This window comes from Plectropomus leopardus, chromosome 21 (genome assembly GCF_008729295.1).
Source record: "Plectropomus leopardus isolate mb chromosome 21, YSFRI_Pleo_2.0, whole genome shotgun sequence".
In the NCBI taxonomy this organism is placed as follows: domain Eukaryota; kingdom Metazoa; phylum Chordata; class Actinopteri; order Perciformes; family Serranidae; genus Plectropomus; species Plectropomus leopardus.
In genome coordinates, this window is record NC_056483.1 from 25,520,303 (window position 1) to 25,541,882 (window position 21,580).

General features: G+C 37.8%; 1 protein-coding gene across 1 annotated transcript in view; it reads left to right on the forward strand.

Moving 5' to 3' along the window:
* Positions 1-1,665: 1,665 nt before the first annotated feature.
* The window catches only part of cubn (cubilin (intrinsic factor-cobalamin receptor)), a 110,103-nt gene continuing 90,188 nt past the window's right edge, over positions 1,666-21,580 (forward strand). Inside the window, 13 exon segments of the mRNA XM_042510417.1 lie at positions 1,666-1,784; positions 2,685-2,814; positions 7,468-7,563; positions 7,824-7,862; positions 7,953-8,054; positions 9,551-9,654; positions 10,391-10,517; positions 12,334-12,502; positions 13,412-13,543; positions 16,741-16,836; positions 18,042-18,166; positions 20,763-20,955; positions 21,154-21,272. Of these exon segments, the coding sequence (XP_042366351.1) occupies positions 1,666-1,784; positions 2,685-2,814; positions 7,468-7,563; positions 7,824-7,862; positions 7,953-8,054; positions 9,551-9,654; positions 10,391-10,517; positions 12,334-12,502; positions 13,412-13,543; positions 16,741-16,836; positions 18,042-18,166; positions 20,763-20,955; positions 21,154-21,272 (1,551 nt within the window).

A 21,580-nucleotide genomic window follows, 5' to 3' on the forward strand; every position in this document is an offset into this window, starting at 1 on the left:
CCTGCAATTGCATTAACAGCACTTTGCGCTTTGTGTAAAACATGTATAATGTTCGCATACAAGCTGTCAAACCTAACTGAGGTTAACCGATCAAACCTGATACGTGTTACATTCAAGTCATTCTAGTTGTTTGGGATTAAGTGATATAACTGCTAGAATTTGCCAAAGAAAGAAAATGTAAATCCTGCACACAGGGGGTTTAATAGTAAAATATAAATGAAAAAGTAACTCAATATTAGACAATTTCACAACCACCAAATACCTCTAACAATACTTATGAGGATCATTTTTAAATGTAATTTATTGTACATCATGTTTTACAGGCAAACCTGGCCAACTATTATGTCATAAGTATTTTGTTAGATTGACTGAAGGCCTCATGTGTTCCTCCATACCAGCCAGTTTAACATATACACTAACTGATGACCACTTTCATTGACTTCTATGTCTTGTGCCTCACTTAAAAATATCATTTGATGTAATTAGATGACAAAAATGACCTTGTCAAAAAACAAGTATAAATTAAATATTTTAAGCAACTTCAGTCCTAAGCCAAATTACCATTCATTTAATTTCATTTTTCAGAATTTTAGCTCATTATATGCCAGTCAGTTTACATGATGCCACTGTTTTTTGTTTGATTGTTTTTTAAATAAAATGAATAAATAAATTGAATTATTTTATGTATACTATATGCTGAGTGGAACATTTATTTTTATTTATTTTTTTAAGAGACTGGTGCATGTTAATTCTAGCAAAAACATTTACTTTGCTTTTTTGTTTTCGTGCAGTTTCAGATTGAACAAAAACTCCCTCTGGAGGACAAAAATGCCTGCCTCCTAAACTAGTGTAAAAATTTCTTTTAGAAAGTTATATTTAGTTTCTTTCAGATGGCAGATTGTATCAAAAGCTGAACTTAAGTCGAGCAGTGTTATGGCCGACCCTTCACCCACTCAGCACCAAGGATGAGATCATTTGTAACCATGCAGTTTCAGTGCTGTACTTTTCTCTTAAGACTGATTGATTTTTTTCAAAAGTTAGTGTTCATGTAAGTTGTTAATTGTATGCAGACAGTCTTTTCTAGAATCTTTATAAGATTTTGGAGTTTGGAGATTGGCCTGTGGGCTCCAAGTTTCTTTTTTTAATTTTTTTCCACAAAAGCATGCTAAAAATGGATCTATTGATAATGGATATGATGTGATTGCATCATTTAATAAGTTTGTTTGTGTGACATTAGTTCTTGTGAAGGGACTTTTTAAAAAATCAAATAAGTAAAAAGAAAATTCATTCAGAAATTAAGAATGAAGAAAATGTTTTGAGAAGTTATACCAACTGTCAGTTAATCTTATTAATAATGTTCATGATGCCTTTTGAGGCAGGACTAAAATATTTATAAATAATTTGACCTCATGTTCATCTACACGGTGAACCTCCTGACATCTACAGAGCACATACACATGAAGCCACAGGAATCAGGTTACTCATCTCTTACAATCATGTGACTGACATTCTCACCCAATAACAAAGTGAACCTTTTTTTGTTAATTGAGATGTTCTTTATGGCTATGCTGTCAGGTCAAAGTCTTGGCAGGGAGCATTAGAGTGTGACAGCATGTCACATCCCAGTAAAGTTGTTTAGAGTTCTCAGGAAAGACACATCTTTCTATGGCTGCTACACGGCAGCTCTCATGGCTTCTCTTCACGCTCACTTTCCTTCTGGTGGGACTGCAGGGAGAGCCGAAGGACGCAGCGCAGAAAGCACAGAGGAGTGGTAGCGATGACCAGTGAGTGGAGCTCTGTAGAGATTTAACTGTTAAACAGAGATGAATCAAAACTGATGGCCTTCATTAGCATTACTCAGTCGTACATATGCATAATAGCAACAGCACTCCAATTTATATACAGCTGGCCAGAATTCACTGAGTTATAGTGATATTTGAACAGGTCCCTATATAGATTTTCAATGGTTTGTATTTTCAAATTTTTAAATTATACAGAGAATAAGGTTGTTGAAGATGCTAAAAAATGTTAAACAATTTGACTTTTAACTGCATGAAACTGGATTGACATCACTTTTCTTGTGTTACTTTACATTTTAGGGTTTTTAAATTATACAGAGAATAAGGTTGTTGAAGATGCTAAAAAATGTTAAACAATTTGACTTTTAACTGCATGAAACTGGATTGACATCACTTTTCTTGTGCTGCTTTGAGTACTCCTTTGAGTACTTTGAGCCCTGAGCAAGTTGGTGGGAAATGAGTAGTTTTAGAAATTTATTTTTAAGAGCTAATGAAAATGTTAAGGGTAAAAGTAAAAAGCGAGAGAAAAACTTTATTTATGGCTAATTATCACAATTATATATTTTAAATTGTCACAAAATTATTTTACTTTTAAGCACTTTTTCAAAGTCATTTTCTTTTTCCTTTTCCCTTTTCTTTTTTTTTTTTTTTTTACTAATTTCCAGATAATTTTCTTGTACTTTTAACTTCTTGTTAATTTTTGGTCCATTTCTTCTTTTATTGATGCCTTCTTCCCATGTTTTTAAAAGAAATCAGTTTTTTTCAGATTTCAAAGGATTGACCTATTCTTTGTACAAATACCTGATTGACCTAAATATAACTGCTCTTTGGAGAATATATTAGCACAGAGTCTAACAATGGAGTGTGGCTGATTTGATACAACAGGCCTCGCATGCTGTCAGATAAAGGCCACCTCACCTTCACAACTGGTGGCAGTAAAGAGATCCGCTTCCAGACATCAGAATCAGGCCGGGTTAGAGTGAATAATGAAGACCTCACCCAGCTTCTGAGTCAGGTAAGCCTGGACTTTTTCCATTTCTAACATGTACATTTCACATGATATAAATGTGCTGTGGCTCATACAATCAGAAACCATTCAAAGGTTCATACAGTGGGAATTTCAGTGATAACAAGTGGATTCATTTTAAAGCAAAACATAAAAACTTAACACTTCATACTGCATGACAAATTGAAACTTACTGCAGATAAAACTGTTGTGAAGATTTGTTTTCATAACTGACTTCAAACACCAGGAAGAAGAAACTGTACAGGTGTGTTGTAAACATGTCTGCATCCCATCAATCACCCTACAATAAGAAATGGTTTATACTGATGCAATAAAGTGACTTCTTTATGAACAAAATGCAAACTAATAAGGACTAACTTTAAAAACATGAAAGCCACATGAGTGAAAAATCAATGTGTTTCTGTTCCATGATAGAATTATCTATCCCCTGCGCATACTCTGTATGAAATTATGTCTAAAATATCAACGAGCAACACCCTTTGCTCCCTTTGGCCGAGCCATCAGTGTGTTAATGTGTAGTCATGTTTCATTTTAACACCATCACCTGTCTTGTGCTGCTTTCAGATGCCTTTCACAAGTTTTTAAACCTCTTAGCCCTAAACAGATTGGTGGGGTTTTTTTTGAAAAAAGAAAAAAAGCAATGAGCAACTTGGCAAATAATGTTTCACAAATTCCAAGAAATGAGTAGATTTAAAAAAAATAACATAACATAATAAAAAAGCTGGGTAAAATGTACGGGGGAAAAAGAAAAAAAGATAGGGAAAACTGTATTTATAATTATCATAATTACAGATTTAAGATCATGTCACAAAATTGTATGAAAATTGTCATTTATGATATTGGGCTTTGTTTAAAAAAAAAAAGAAAAAAAGAACAACAACAGAAGCTGAATTGAACTGAATGAAGCTCTTTGATTGGTCAGAGGACTACAAAGGTCCAGTAACCATGTTCCAGTCACCTTCAGTTATACTGAGGAGCAGCTGCTGACTGCAGTTGTAAAATGCTGTTTAGAAGTTGTTTTGGTGCTTTTCTTCTAATCTGTGGGTGGACCTGGTTGTGCTCCCAGCACTTCACCAACATCACAGCAGCAAACCAATTAGCTTATCCAAACAACATATTCACTACTGTGCTCCATATCTGTGTGATATCCTCTTATCAGCTTTTACACACCTGACAGCCTGCTCATCATGTGAGGCTGTTAATGATTCTCAAGTGAGGAAGCAGACACTGCAGTTTGGCCAGGACCAAAGATCAGGGAGGAGTTAATGGATCCTTGATTAACCCTTTGAAACCCACACAAAATGGTTTGGTTTCTTAAACACTGGGAGAAGGAAGTGAACATCATAATAACATGACACCAAAATTAGTAAAAAAAGACAAGAACATTATCTGAAAATAAGCACAAGGACAAACTCATAAGGGGTTTTAAATTAATATTATTTATAAGGCTATAAAGTGTAAATACTTTTCTTATAAGTGCTTATAAATGCCTTATAATCTAATGATTAACATATTTAAATGTTATTAACAGTTATTGTAGTTGTATTAACACATAATAATGTTAACAAGCATCTTGTAATACAAGCACCTCAGTACAACACATTACCGAAAAAGGCCTGAGGGCAGATGCATCAACGATGTGTACCTAAATGTAAACTGGTATTTTTGAAGGAAGAACATGTGCTGAGAATGTGCACATCTCAAACATTCTGCAGAGCAGTGTACACATGGTTTCAGCTTAGAGAGCTGCAGGTCAGATAAGAAGAAGGAGATTAAATATAAATTTAGAGTCAGTAACAGTTTTTTTTATTTATTTTTTGCTAGCTTTACTGATTGTTGACACTGTTATATATTTATTTTTTGCTGCTTACACTGTATTCTGTAAAATGTCAATCACAGGCACATTCATAAAGTTAATCTTACATTATTTATGAGTGATTTATGTCATCATTGTTTTTATTTACAGTCACCTCCCCATGATGTTTTTTTTTTTCATGTGAAGTATTTTGTAAAGTCAGTTTCCACATGAGCACTCTGAATGAATCATTGATCCTTTGGATATTTAATAATAATGACAATCAAAATCGGGATATAGACACTACAAACATCCACAGCTGTGTGTGATGATGGCTGCTCGATGCAACTCAGTTGGTGAATTTGCTCACTCTTTACTGTATTTCTCACTGACAGGTGGAATGATGAAGGAGGATGAATATGCAAACAGATGTTTCAGGGCTTTTCTGCGTTCATCTTTGGTGAACTGTGGTTGTGGAAATGATTGTGATTTATAAAACAGAATCAGGCATACACAGGGCTATATACATCTGACCAAAACAATGTGTATGCATATTTCTGCCTCTGTGCATACACACAATTTTAGTCTGAATTGACACAGAGTTTTATGCATCTGGCCCCTGAAACACATTACCTTTGTGCTATAAGGATAAAACAAGCTCAGGCCAGTATGTGTTTTTTAAACCAGTCACATAGGTCTTGGGCAGTAACATGCCCAGGATGCCCCACAGGTGCCCCTGCATTCTCATTTTGGTGGATCATTTGCACAAGGGGAGGCAAGTACTGTCATTAAAATGTCTCCACAAAAGAAAATCCCACAAAAAACATCTGTAATGCATGTTGCTGCCAGAGACAGAGTCTCAGTATTTCCGAGGTGCATTCACAAGTTATCAAATTAGTTGTAGATCTTTACAACAATTCACCAAAAGAACAAAGCAGGCATAACTTACGATCCAAACCTTCAGCAAAACCTTTTCAGTGTGTAGGTTCTTAGCTCGGTGGGTGCTGTTATTGTTTCTCATAATGAAGGAGATTTATTAACGGTTACACATATATCGCAGACGGAAGGAGGACTGCCAGTCATAATCAGCCAGCTGATGGCAGGTTTAGTGCCACAGTCCACATATGGTTAATTAGACTGCAGTAACCTTGATATTTGACCACCAAATTCTCAGTTCATCCTTTAGTATAAGCGGATGTTTGTGCCAAATTTAAGGGGGGTTCCCTCAAGGCTTTCTTGAGATATCACATTCACTATAATAAGAAAGACCAGAGGTTACAGTGATCTAGACTTTTGACCTTTGACCACTAAAATCTTACCAGGTCATCGACAATTCCAAATTTGAGGATATTTCCTCAAGGTGTTTAAATATGGTATTCACAAGAAAGAAGCAGACATACAGATGGATGGGTGGACAACTTAAACAAGAAAGAAAAAAAACACAACACAACACCTTTGGCCATGAACAGAATTAAATTTGTAATTAGTCCATGTAGGGGCTGCGAATAAACTGTGAACAAAACACTGACTTCTCACCTAATTTAATTTGCTATAGCTAAGATGTTAGCCAACCCTTGCTTGTTTACATATCCAGCAGTTATAGAGCAACATGAACATTCACTTAAAGCTGTGTCTGTGTCTGTCTCATGAATTTAAGTGCTACATTTACTCTCTTTTAACTTTGTTTTTTGTCTCTACATCTGTGTCTGTCAGCTGTTTGCTACTGAGCAGGAAGTGCACAGTGCGTTTTTAGAGCTTTTTCTCTGAATACAGACAAATCTCACTCTCTCCACTGTGGCAGTAACTTTGATGTATCCCAGCAATTGGCTGACACAATCACTTTGGTATATACTTATACATACATGTCTAAAGAGTGCGACCGGGATAACATTTTTCTGTAGGCCAACACGGAAGCTAGCATTGCTCTGGTTTCCTCGTAAAAAAGCCTCTGGGATTTTTCCATTGGATTTTGGATTATTGCAAAAAAATGAGCTCTGTGGCAAACAAACATTTATGATACTTACACGTTTTGTTCAGAAAGATAATCTTCATTAATGAACACCATTTTTCAGACTGAAGCTAGAATGCAGTCACCAGAAAGCTAATTTAAGGCAAACACACTGTAGCAGCATCACCACACCGAGCCTGTAAAGCCGTGTTTGGCTTGTTAGCAACCACCTTTTTTAAAACAAATGAAAGCTTCAAAGTTCACAGTGGGTATTTACTGATGGAATATATATCATAGAACAAAACATGAAAGTTTCTTAAGTTTGTATTAACACACACCTTATTTCAGGCTTCTAACTAAAAACTGATAGACTTTGAGGTGGGAGAACCAGGAGTGCTGACATGCTAACAAATTTCTAGGTTTTCAGACTCATCACTGTGATTCCCTTAACGATTCTAGTGATAGGTGAAGTATACACACACACACACACACACACACACACACACACACACACACACACACACACACACACACATTCAGATGGACAGACGGATATTCCTTGCTCAAGGTCCAAGGAACAGTTATCATCACATCATATACTTAAATCTAAAATTTATGTAAAACTCTTATTTAGTAAAATTATTGATTAGTTAGATGTGTAAGAACAGATTAAAGATAAAGGAAATTCAACAGAAATAATAGAAAATAAGGATACATGGAAGAGATATCTTACATTCGTGGGACTTTTGTTCAACCAAAATAATTCAGAGTTTATTTCACAACGGTTAATTACACAACAGTGTGCTAATTTCTTCAATACACATGGAGGATATTTTTTTTCAGAAAATAATTTATCTTCAGCTTTTGTACTGAAGTGTCTGAAACTGTCTGATTTCAGATCAAAACCAACAAAGATGATATTAATGACATCAAAACTCACGGAGGTGGAGTTCCCCCTGAAATAACCAATAAACTGACCCAGCTTGACACCAGGGTAAGATCTTTAAATCCTATACCTTCTTTTATTTAAACCAATTCAGTCCAGATGGAATTCATATTCTAACTATGCCATTTGCAGCATAAACACATTGCATATTTTATTTTTTGGTTTATTTATGTTAACTCAGTCACCCTCTATTTTCTTGAGCTAATTAATTTGATGCAATCAGATTGTAATAAAAGCTGAATGACCTATATACAGTGCCAGGAAACCTATTTCCCACGCTTCTTTCCGCTTCTTTCCATGCTCTCCAGGTATCAACACTTGAGAATAAAGTGACTGTTCTTGAATCGGTGAGATATTTAACAGCTCTTTGTTGTAATGGCTCAAACTACAGACAGTACCATACATATCATGTTTCTCTCCTGCATTTTCTCCTGCAGACAGTCCAGAAGGTGTCTTGCAGCAGTAACCCCTGTCAGAATGGAGGGACATGTCTAAACTTACTCAACTCATACCACTGTGTGTGTCCCAGCAACTGGGCTGTGAGTTCCACTATGGTTGTTATGGTTGTTACAATATGGAAGTTGTTATCACACTGGGTCTTCACTGTAACTACATTTTGTCCAGAGCCCCCAAATCCTATTATTTCTCCCGTAAAACTATTTGGCTTCGAGTTTACTTTGTCTCAGATTTCTTTCTCTTTTCTGAAATCAGAATCAATATTTATCTAAAGGGATGCCCCACATGAGCACAAAATACACTAAAAAACAAAGTTCTCAGAACAAGACTAAGCTGACACATACTTTACACACTACAGTCAAAGTCTAAGTATGTTGGCGAAGGTCAGATGCATCCAGATGATCATATGTATAACAAGGTCATATAGTTTTATAGTTTTATAGTCAGTCAGAGCATATCACTAAAAAGACAAAGACACAAAATGTAAATACATACATACATACACACACACAACACACACACACACACACACACACACACACACACAACACACATGTGTGTGTGTGTGAAATGGGATATATATATAATGTCCCATTTCATTTTGTGTTAAGCTTTAGTGGCACATTTCCAAATATGTTTGCATTTAGCCATACACCAGACTATTCTCATTTCAAAGTTATTAAATACCGATGCTCTTTTGCAGTGCTTTCAGTGTAAAATCCTGACACCAAAATATTATGATTAGCTGCTGGAAGGCGTCAGCTGAGGGTGAAGCCGGACAGAACTGGCCATGGTGGTTACTATACACCGGCGGATGGTTGCACAGCACCTGCCACATCAGCATGATTCGCAGATGGGCGTGTCACTTGAAAAAACAGCAGCAGGATTGCATCAGGTTGAAACGGTGCTGGTAACACCGTAATATAAGGAGCACAAAGCTCACTATAGGGCGGGTGGGCAGGAGGGACAGTGCAATGAACCTTTTATATGGGAGGTGAGTGTTCACTTCTCATCTGAATGAGATGGGGTTTTTTTTGTACACCTTACCATGTGCCTCCTTCCCTTGATTCTCACCATCTGTGCCAGCATGTGTGCTTGTTAATGGTATAGTAGCAGCATCCCAGAACGCAAATAGCATATGCATAAAGTTACCTAGAGCTTAATATGTAGACTTTGAAGTCACAGCCTGTGACTTGGGATGAGATAATGTTGGTAATGCAGTATGACTAAATGCAAACCTCGATGACATGCAGGAAGTCTGAGGCTTTCGGGGATTGGGACAGGTTACCCTTTTTGCCAAGATGAAATCCAATATTGAAAATGGCAAATGTCTGTCCCTGCAGCATTCATATTAATTTGTGGTAAAATGATAGTTTGTGCATATTTGTATAACTTTCTGTCTCTAATGTCAGTTGAACACTTTGCCATGTTTTATTTCTTTTCAGTGATGACACAGTGAAGGATCACTGACATTTCATCTTATCTGATGTTAATATTTCTGGCTGACTGTAAACAAGGTGTCTCTCTCTCCCATTTCCTTCTCTCTTGCTCCGTGTGTGTGTTTGTGTGTGTCAACCAGGGTCCAAACTGTGCGACAGATGTGAATGAATGTCAGGTGTATGCAGGAACACTTCAAGGTTGTCAGAATGGAGCAACCTGTGTCAACACTGCTGGATCATTCACGTATGTCTTTAACTCCTCTCAGTACTGGATTGTATTCAATTTAAAGGTATTGTTTGCTGGGATTTTTACCGAAACATGACCACAGTTAAGAATGTCCACATCACTGTCTTGGCACAAATTACATTAAAGCTCACCACCTGATGTAATATTGCTTAAATGGCATATACTGAGTAAAGAGACTGTGTCATACTGTGCACCCCAAAAAGCATCTGTCAGCTTAGGGATGACAACATGAAGAAAGCTCCTGGTTGCATGACAACGACTGGCACATCAATAGTGTGGCTGAAGTCATGTTCTATTATAATGCTAACGCTTTTGGCTAAAGTTAGCAATTCCGGTGGGCAACTTGCACTGTGCTTTTCCTGTACGGCCCTCATTGTGCTGGCTTCCTGTAATGGTACATATTCATCAAAACTTTAAGCACCCGTTCTTTAAAGTTATTTGAATGCAATTTAACCTAGTAATTAGTTTCTCTGAAAGCAGACAAGCATGACAGTCAGATATATTGTAAGTATTTTGAAAACTCTCTGTGTGGTTGAATACCATAAAAGTAGGTGATAAAGTATTTGTCTGATGTCTTAATGGCCCTTGTTAGATATCAATATTTAATACATTTCTATTTCATATATATTTATATACATATATACTTTTTGATAGTCTATTTAAAATAACTTAGTGCTTCGTACAGTCACCTTATGGTGCTGATCATGATAATAATAGTTGTGTTTCTGTGTAGTTGTACCTGTTCTCCAGAATGGTCCGGAACTCTTTGCACGATTCGGTATGATGACTGCAGGAATGCCGGACAGGACCTCTGTGTACATGGCACATGCATTGATGTAGACCGGGTCACACCTGGACAGGTAACCAGTTCACCAGCCTGCTTAATATATGGCAGAGTAATGATTATTGTAGTGTTAACACAATAGAATCAATGCTTTACACCACTGTATCAACTGAAGAAAAAAAGCAAAAATTCACATCATTAGATTTAATTTTAAGTTTAAATTTTATTTCAAGGTTAAACAAAATGGTACTTCTTTTTTTTCTGTATACCTATACAGAATTGCACAGTGTAGTTTAATATTTTATAAGGATCAATAATGTTTGATTGTGAAGGCATAAATAAGCATCAACGTTTTATCACGAAGGACAACAGAGAGGTTGTATGTAAACTCAACTGGAAAAAAGCAGCAGAGCAGAAGGTTTGGCTGATTTCCACTTAATCTGAGACTGAATGTGTCAATAGTCAGAACAATTTTGCTGCTTTATTAAAAGCCAGTGATGTATTTATTCTAAACATCCTGCTCTATATAACTTACACAATAAGTAGCCAAAATTATTGCATTTGTGCCATTTTTTATAATATTACCTCACAGAAAAATATGTTAGTGTGAATACAGTTTTAGTCTTAGGTTAATGATAACTCATGATATTAATGAAGTGACTATGACCCTCTGACACAGTGCCAATGCCTTGGTGTAATGTAATGGAGTAATGATACTTTGTTATAGTACTTAAGTATTTTAAGGGCTATCTCTGATTTGCTTGAATTAATATATTTCTGACAGCTCCACTACATTTCTCCTAAACATTTTAGTTACTCAGTACAAAATAGGCAGAGGACTGATGGAGGGTGAAGGGGAGGCAAGAACCAATTAAGGAATGGCTAGGGAAGGAAACCCTGGATTTTGTTCATTAAATCTTTTACATTGCATGGTAAACCTTTTTTCTTCAAGTAAAATAAGGGCTCCATTTTTAGGTTGTGTATGTAAGAAATAAACAGATGTTTTTATTTTAATTCTGCCCGCTTGCTTTTTAGTGACAGCATTTACTTTTACTTTCAATACTTAGGTACATTTAATGTGATAAAATTCTTTTGACACTTAAGTACAGTAAGTATCTGAGACTTTAAGGCTTTCACAGAATTAATATTCCAATAGGTGACTTTAACTTGTACCAGTCATTTTCTGGTAACAAATCTGGACTTTGAGTCAAGTATGGCGACATCCACAACTGCCACCTTGATTTGTGATGCTAAAAAGAAGACATCAAAGTCTGCAAATAGTCCTGCAAAAGTGCATCAAAGACACTAATAAGACTGACCTTTTTCCGTTTGGGCAGTATGGCCATTCTTATGGAAACAGTTACAAACTGTTCTTTTATAACAATTATAACTCTGCCCCTAGAAATTTAGTTTAAACTGTTTTCATAATTAGGTGCCAAATTTAGTGTAATGACTGCCAGGAGGATGCTTGGAGACAATGATTCTTTGAGTTGATAAAACACTTCATTCATGTACCATACTAGAATTGCAGGGAGATGGCTGGTAAGTGCAGGAATCCTGTCTGTAGATGGTGTAGGCAAAAAAAATAAGGAAAATATTGTAATTTCAGTAAAATGTGTTGTTTGGTTAATGTTTATTAAAAAAATCATAAAAAATATGATTAAGTTACTACAGCTGGATAAGCTTTGCAATATTACCAAAAACAAGTGAAATCCATTGTTTGGAAACCTTTTGCTGATATCTTCAAAGATCAAACATCATTTTTAGGTGACTGGGCCAAACAATTCAGTGGTTTTTTTTTATGCTGCTGTTGTGTTTCCATGTCTTTGTTTTTCGGTATGATTTTGGATGATAGTTTTTAAACTATGACTGTTTTTCTTCTCAATAAACAGCCCAAATATCAGTGCATTTGCGACAGTGGCTGGGAAGCTCCAGCTGGGAACCCGTCCTGTGTGGCAGATGTTAATGAGTGTAACCTGCCCAAGAAACCCTGCTCCACCAACCCTCTTGTTCCCTGCTACAACACTCAGGGTTCCTTCTACTGTGGAGCCTGTCCTGCTGGTAACAATCACTATCAGCACTCATACTCTGTGGTTCTGTTACATCAGCACGATAAAGAGTGCACAACATGTAAACGGCAGATCTGGGGTGTCACTCTGGTGACACTCAGTCCACAGTCCTGTTAGAGACTGCATGTGGCATAAAGAGAGTCACGAGTGGAAAGTAGAGGCCTTCAGTATAGTACTGCAAACTCTCATGGCCGACAGAGCTTTATTCTGTGTACATACTCTGAATGTGACATCACAAGATGATGCCAATCATCAATCATTTTTGACTAACAAGGTGTCTTCTTCAATTTTGAAGTCTATTTAAGGGAAAGAAACAGCTTTTGAATTGTTGTTCCTCTGTAAGCGGAGACTGTTGACCCTGGGACTATGAAGGACATGTGATTAACATATTTCATACCTTTATGTCTGATCAAGCCCATGAATGCTATCATTGTGAGCCTGTAGATCTGCACTGTTCATTGAAATTCAGCCAAAGACTTGCGATCTAACTGAACACTGGATTTGCATCACGTCTATTCTGAGAATTGCATTCATGATGACTGCAGCAACAGCTCATGGTTATTGTGGTATTATTGATATTTGTTTGAACCATTACTTCCCAAAATGAATTAGGTCATATGGCCGTACACTCTGCCGCTCCATATCACACTCATTACATTCCTAGGCCACATTCCACTCAGAAATCAGACTGAGCCTCATTCATTTATGATTTTCTTAGAATGTTTGCAATTGGTTACAAAAAATTAAAAAACCATTTGGTTTCTATTGGACATTGGTGTACCACATTACATTTGTACATGAGTTTGTGTGTGCATAAAATTCAAGCTTATACTGCAGTTTTTTGAATTGCCAGTGCTTGAGTAAGTAGAGATTTGCTCTAATTACCTCTAATATGTCTCAGGTTGGCAAGGCAATGGCTACAGCTGTCAGGATGTGGATGAATGTTCAACCAACAATGGTGGCTGCTCCACCACTCCCATGGTGCAATGCCTCAACACAATGGGCTCCTTCCACTGTGGTCCCTGCCCTCCAGGTATGACCAAGTTACAAATTAATTTTGTATGACCACGAAAGTTGTCGTGTAATATCTTAATATCCATCAATGACCATTGGCAGGAGATTAGTAACACACTTGACATGGTGATGCAAGCAACTTTATAAAGGAGACTGACACCCAGCAATTTTCTCCTATGGTATCTTCTCATTGCAAATGACAATGAACTCTTGCGGTCATTCAGAATTCATAGAACAGTTGAACTGTTGCTCTGTTCAATTTGATTTGTCTTGACCTCGAAAGACAGTATTGCCTTAAACCAACATGGCCACACGAATCTGCACTCACTGTGCCTCAGTTACAGAGTGAAGATGTAAATGGTGTTGCCACAGGATTAGATTACAATAAAACTATTGAAAAGGGCAAAGGTGCGGGATGAAGGTCTACCAGTGTCAGTCAGTGGAACATCCTTCAGAGCGGGTTTGGATGCGGAGTAAAAATTGCCAAATTGATGCCAAACTGATTGTATAAAGATGAAAGCCTTTTAGGAAGGGATAATGGATTCAAAGTTCATTTGTTGTCATTGTACAACACAGGGTTGAACAAGGACATACAGTTGTTTTCCCTTTATGCTACACAAGAAAAACAAAATTTAAACAACACAAAAGGAGTTGTACATTCCTGTGATGCATGTTTTTAATTTGCATCAGAAGGAATGCAAACGTCAGCAACAAAAACATTATTGAATTCTTTCAACGGATAAAATGGCAGGCCAAGGGCCTGTCCATACATTTTTTTGTTTTTTTTCCTGGTGTGGCCTGAGGTGGGGCACTAACTTATGTAGGGGTGGTATGAAGTACAAGCACTGCTGCAGGTACATGCATTGGCATAGCTTTAATTTACCATTTTGTATACACTACCCATACCCACCCACCTGCCCTTGTCCCACCAGAACTCTGTCCTCCTGCATCAAATGCAACAGCATAATCCAGGATGGCAGAATGGAGCCAGGTCTCAGAAAAGATGTGGGCACAAGCGTTTGATCTCCCATTGTACTGCCAGTCCAAGTCCCATTTCATCCATTTCACTTTCCTGCACAAGACATCAGCCACTGTAGCTGACAATTAAATGGTAGATAAAACAATGCCTCTTGGCAAGGCACAAGTACATCATGCAGTGGTCTCTATTGGAGAGCCTCTACCAGTCGATAATGAAACCCTATTGTCTGACTAGCAACTAAAATCTGCCAAGCTGAGATGGCAGGAACATTAACCTTAAAGTAGAGACTGCAAACCCCTGGTCCAGAAATAAAAAAAAACTGAGCAGTATAGGCAGCATGTGATTAACTGTCTACACCAACCAGAAAAGAGTTCCCTTCTGTTGGCATACAGAATTTTGGTAATGAATGCTCCTAAATTAAGAATAGTCTGAACTCCTAACCTAACCTAATCACAGGAACTCAATAGTGAGTCTTAAACATAAGCATACATAAACATGTACTCCCCTAATTACAGCAAAAGATCCTGCATCACTAGAAGATGTAAGTACTCGAGCTAAAAGCCAACAGATCACAAGAAACCATGTCCTTCAGAGGTGCACAATGAGATGAGGACATCTGAACATGAGTTCAGCGCTGATGAACCCCTCACATTGACTGGTCCAGCTGAGTCATCTGGGTAACAAGAGCTGTTGTGTCCCAAATTGCATTATCCTGAGTTTTGACAAAGAAAAAACAGTGTGAGCTGGTGAGTCAACAACTGTTGAAAAACTCAGGAGACTTTGATGAATTACACTCTTAATTTAATAAAAACTCAATCAAGGAGAGTCACAGTTGCACATACAGACTGTGGCACAGTGTATGCCGTCCAGAGATTCTGAAGTGTCCTTGTCTGAGGCTGGTACTTAACCACAACAGTCGTCCCTGGAAAGACACAACATGCTACCAATTAAAGTTAATTTGCATACATCTATGAGTGAGAGAAGATTCTGTTGGTCCCTAATTTTAAACAGTGTGCTCACCATGTTAACCTAAATCACCTTGCTTGTCTCCCCAACTATGCAACTGCACCTCACCAAGAAGAGACACTGTATCTACTGAGGCCAAGATAAAGAAAGGCAGCTGTGGGGGTCAAGTATATGACCTCAAGGCCTCTTGTAGGCCTGATACTAAAAAAATTCCCCAAAAATTCTAAATCAAGATTGAGAAGATATCAGCCAGTCATCCAAATACATCTGGAAGTGGTACACCTGCCTTCAGAAGCCAAACAAAGGAACCGCCTGTTGTTCAGTGCCACTAGCACAAGAATATAAGCATCCTTTAAATCATTCCTTATACAACAATCTTCCCGACGCATCCTGTCAAACCTCTGCTGTACAACACATGTTCACTCAAAGCACCTGGTTCAAATGTGTGAGATCTCAGACAAAAACCGCCACCCTTTTTAGAACTATGAAGTACATAGATTGAGATGAACTTATTTGAACTGTCCACTCCTTTTTTCTTTATACGGGAAGAAGACAGGACATAGCTCCAAGCAATCAGCTGTGAGGTCTCTGACATAAGTGATAAAATGCAAGTGAATACTGAACCCAGCCTGCACTGCTAGATGAGAAGATGAAAGGGAATGATTGCTAGGTGTAAGGCTTCTTTCTCAGGTCACTTGTGTTGGCTTGGTCATACTTATAACTTTGTTGGTATATTGTTCATGCATGTGCTGGATATTTAACTATTAGAGACTTCCCTGGTGGTCAAGAAGGATGAAATGCTGTATGTTTATTGAACATGATGTAATTATGTTATCATCTATGATTGTGACCACCACAAATTCTAACAAAGACAACCCTTCCTTATACCTTCAAGTTCCATCTTTTTCCTTTTACTCCTTTTTAATAAGGGAGCAATAGTATCATTTTAGCTACACTTTATCAAGAACTAGGGATTACTTGTTTGTGTGGTTAGGATTTGATATGCCACCATTATTTGAATACTGCCTTTGTAGAATATCTGCTCATGTGTTTTAGTTTATTAAAGAGCAAAACTACAAACTACTAGACACCAATGTTAATTATAATGTACAATTTTGAAAATGAGTGAATGTAGAAAGCCTAGGAACCATCATGTACCTGTGATGCTCTGTAATTCTGAGACCATTAGTCCTGAGCAGCAAAAGCAACAAAAAAACACCACAAGTCCAACAATGTGAGTGATTTTAAAGACTAATCTTGTATTAATGCAGGTTATGAGGGGAATGGGAGAACATGTACCCAGGCCAACATCTGCGCCACCAACAATGGAGGCTGTCACCCATTAGCTACTTGCTCCTCCACTCCAGGTAAAAACAAACATATGTATGATTTTATTACTTTGTGTGTCTTCCAGTCATTGTCAATTTTGTCTCTGCCAAAAGCCTGGGGAATAGTATTTGTGGTTTATTTGATTAAAGAGAATCAGTGCATCACAGCACTGTGCGTGATGCACAGTGCTGTGATGCCTGTAATCCCAGTGACATTTGGGATTTCCGAAAGTTATTTGGGGAAGCGGAGGAATCACAAAAGTAGTGTTGTGTTTTTTTTTTATTTGCTGAAGGGGGTTTAGAATGATTTTTTTAAATGAGGGTTTTTTTTCTTTTGTCAACAAATCTTATTTAATTATTCCCTTACTACATTAATTGTAAAAATAAAATAGAAAACTAAATCAGTTGTTCTATTTTACCCTGGTACCCCTATTCACTACACCCTGGAGCAGCTAGCTCTGTGTTGATATTTGATTTCTGAGCAGTTCAGGTCTTATGTTAATAGGTAGGGCTTGAATTTCAGCTAGAGGTATTTGCAAGTAACAAGTCTGTACTGGTACAAAGCTTTTTGGGTGTGCCACAAACACAGACAAGGCATCTGGTCAGGACTTATATAAGTCCCTGCAGACTTCATGTTTATACAGGTTACATACAGGAGGGATGATTGTGTAATTTTAGCTGTCTGGAATGTGAGGCCTTACAAGGTGTCAAAGTAAATGGTAAATGGACTGTATTTGTATAGCGCTCTTCTTGTCTTTTTGACCACTCAAAGCGCTTTCACACTACATGTCACATTCACCCATTCACACACACATTCACACATTGGTGGCCGAGGCTACCATACAAGGTGTGTCCTGCTACTCAGTAATCATTCACAGGCACACTCCGATGACGCAGCATTGGGAGCTATTTGGAGTTCAGTATCTTGCCCAAAGATACTTCAATATGTTGATGGGAGGAGCCGGGTTATCGAACTGCTGTCCTTCAGATTAGAGGTTGACCCGCACTTCCCTTCAGTCACAGCCACCCCAGTGGTCAGCCCTCCTCACCAGCCCAATCATTTTCGTTCATTATAACCACTTTCTTAATAAAAGAACTGATAGACTTCACAAACTTCACTTGGGTCAAGAAAATGTGTACAGTGTCCAAAGTATGATTGGAATTTTATGACAAACTCTCCTGTCTATGTCCTTCTTCCTCTCTTCTGTCTTCATCTTCTCACTCCATCCTCCCTCATCCACCAGGCACAAGCCTCCCTGTGTGTACCTGCCCTCCGGGCTACATAGGCAATGGTTACGGACCGACTGGTTGCACCCAGACCAGCAATATCTGTCAGACCAACAACCCTTGTGTTAACGGACAGTGCGTGGTGAGTGTGTGTGACTGTGCGCATGTATGTTTAGACATGATGGGATGCTGTGTGGACCAAGTGGAGTATCTGCACTGTCTGTACCACTCCTTTCCAAATGGTGGCTGTGATACATGTGCAGCAGAGTTTGTTGACTGGAAGGGGAGGATCAGGGGGTTGTCATACGAAGCAAGATTAGTGAGGTCTGTTGAGTCTAAAGCCAGGGTTTCCTGTACTATGAAGGTGGCTCTCTTTTAAACTGGCTGGATCACCAGGGTAATGAATGTGTCAAAATTAACCTGGTGAGGAGCAGGTTATGTTCTTAGTTTCAGTAGCTTCTTTGAGGAGCATCACCCAGTAATCAGTGACAGCATATGAACCAAAAATGGTAGTAATACACTTTATACGACTTATTGAGCCATAATGTTACTTAAATGCCTTCTAATAAAGATGCGCATTTACAGTAGGCTATAGATATATGCATTGCAAAACTTTACCCACAGCAGCCTGCAGTTTATCAGTGATGCAAAAAATCTGAGACAGAATATTTTTACCTTATTCATGTGTTTGTGGCTCTCACTGAACTACTGAATGTTTCTGTGGTGTTTGCTGGTCAATTTGACCTCAGTGGCTCTAAAATAAGTTTCTATAAAACCCACAGATTACGTAGATTACAGATACATTAACAGGTCACCATATATTTTTAATCAGGATGACGTTAATTTCACAGTAAATGTGATATTATTCCTTCTAATCATACATACCATTACCACTTCTGTTCATGTGCTTAGTTCTGATTTGCTGTAGTCTGTTTTAACACTGCTGTTATATTACAGCTAATACATTAATCTGTTAATATTTATTACAGATATTATTAGATCCATAGAATTCATTTGACTGAAAATTAAAGTCATTTATATGTCTTTTTCATTACAGGACAGTGTCAAACCTAAATATAATTCTTGATTATAATATTTAAATCCACTGCATCAAGTTTAAAGTTTCAGAGCTGCAAAATGTGCAGCTGACATGTTAGAAATAATAGTGATTTAAAGGCCTAAATAGATCACTTATATTCACCTGTGCATTCACTACACGCCATTTGTTGTGTTTATTGAAGCAACAGTGTCACTTTGTGCCGTAATATTTTTTAATATTCTTCAAAGGGCAAAAGTAGGCGGCATATGATCAATTATGCTTAAGTTTCAAATGCCTTACTGAATGCATCATTTGACTTGTTTTCTGTGAACACGCACAGACTTTGAAGCAGAAAGTCTGGGTTATCAAAGAGAATTGATAATCACCTTTGTGGTACCTTGTTAGCTCTGACCGAGGCTGCAGGGTTTGTCAAGCCAGCTCAGTCAAACAGAGCCTGGCTCTGTTCAACTTGCTTCTGTAGTATACCTCCCAGAGGCCTGTGCTATGTAGCCAGTTCAACATACATAACGTGTCTTTTAGTTATCTGTCTGACTAACTCTAACGCTGGCAGTCTGGATAACCAGACTGGGTTTGTTCACGTAAGTGTGTTCACGTAAAAGAGGTGGTAGCTGTTAGTTAACAAGCAACATCATCAGAATCATGAATGAAGTACTTCTTCTGATACCAGATGAAACACTGATACTGCTAAACTTTGGTGATGTTCTATTTATGGGACACCAAAAAGTCATATGTATCACAAATGTAAATGACAGCCCATAAACTTACCACAGAAGAAGCTGTAGAAACACTAAAAACAAATGACAAGGATTAAAAGCAGGCCAAGACTATACATGAAATAAATAGCCTACAGAGTATTCTAGTATTTAGTTGGATGATAAAGAAACTTCTCTGAATATGTAAAATAAAAACACCTTTCTGCTACCATTTTCTGCTACCAATGTACACAGTGGAAAAGTAGTTAAGTGAGATCTGTCTAACCAAAATGTTGCATTTATAATAGCCAATTGTGTGTGGCTTATTTTTCTAATAAAATGTAATATTTTGTTTTTATTTCCAGTTGTCATCACTCAAGTGAATCAGAGTGTAAAATCAGCCACACTGTCAGATATCACTGCAGGGATAGAATCATAGAATTGACAGGTCGTGATCTGACACCCTGAAGTTAACCAGCTGTGGAGCAGGTTAGCTGTTTGGCATAAGTTACCTCGGTGAAATCCTGGTAAAAATTGAAGCAGCCTCGTAGTACTGAAAACCCAGAGTTAACCCTGAAGGTACCTCACTAACCCTAAATCCTGCTTCGTAGTACAGGCCTCTCAAACACACTCCATTTTCACACAATACATGTTTAGTTCTGTTTTTAAATTTTAATTTAATCACTTTTTTGACTTTGCAGACACTCAAACGCAATGTAACATTTTCATGAAATCCAAATCATTCAATGTATATACTTCTAGTCTGAGCTAATTTGCAGTCCTCGTCCCTAGACTCTTAAATTAAACACATAATAAACTCTGACACACACAAGAGCTATGCACACAGTTGTGAGTCAGTCTTTGAGTTCATGATAAATCCCCTATGCCTTTGTCTTAAGGATGTTCTCAAGAAGAGAAAATGCAGAATTAAATCTCTCTGTAAAACAAATGCATGATATCTGACCAGTGCACTACTGCAATCACAGGCCACCACCTCGGCTCCTGGCTACATCTGCAACTGCAATTCTGGCTGGCAAGGACCTAACTGTGACCAGAACATCAATGAATGCTTAAGCAACCCCTGTCAGAATGGAGGGACCTGCAACGACGGTGTTAATGGATTTACATGCACTTGCACTGCCCAGTGGACTGGCCCTCTCTGCCAGACTGCACAGCAAGGTATCAGCACGACAATACCATCTTGAGGGACTGGAAAGATAAAAGAAGGAGAGGTGAAGGGAAGATTAGAGAGGGATGGGCCACATGAAGGTGGAGGTGGAGAAAGTGCACGGACAAGATAGAGAGTGTAGAATGGATGCACAGGCACTGGAAGAAGAATTGTAAGATTGAATTGTAAATCTGTGTATGTGTTCACAGTGTGTGGAGGTTACCTGACTGGCCCTGCTGGGACCTTCAGTTATCCCAACACCCCAGGTCATGATGAATATGATCACAATGTCAGCTGTGCCTGGGTGGTCCGCGTTGACGCAAACCAGGTAGCTGCTGTCCCTCTTACTTTGACACCAGAGATTTGAATCTGCCTTCTATTTTACTTTAAAAGTTTCATGTCAAACTTTCAGTTCTTTAATTCAGTAGTCAGGACAATAGAACAAGGTTAAGAAGACGCAGCACTAGAAACAATACATTTGATTGTGTAAATACAATCAACATATTCTCATAGCCTTGTTCATGTGGTATGCTACGAAAATGCATGCAAAACAGTTGTTATGAAAATAACATGATGTTATATCCTTAATGTATAGTTATGTCATTAACATACAGTTATGGAGGCATACAAACCATT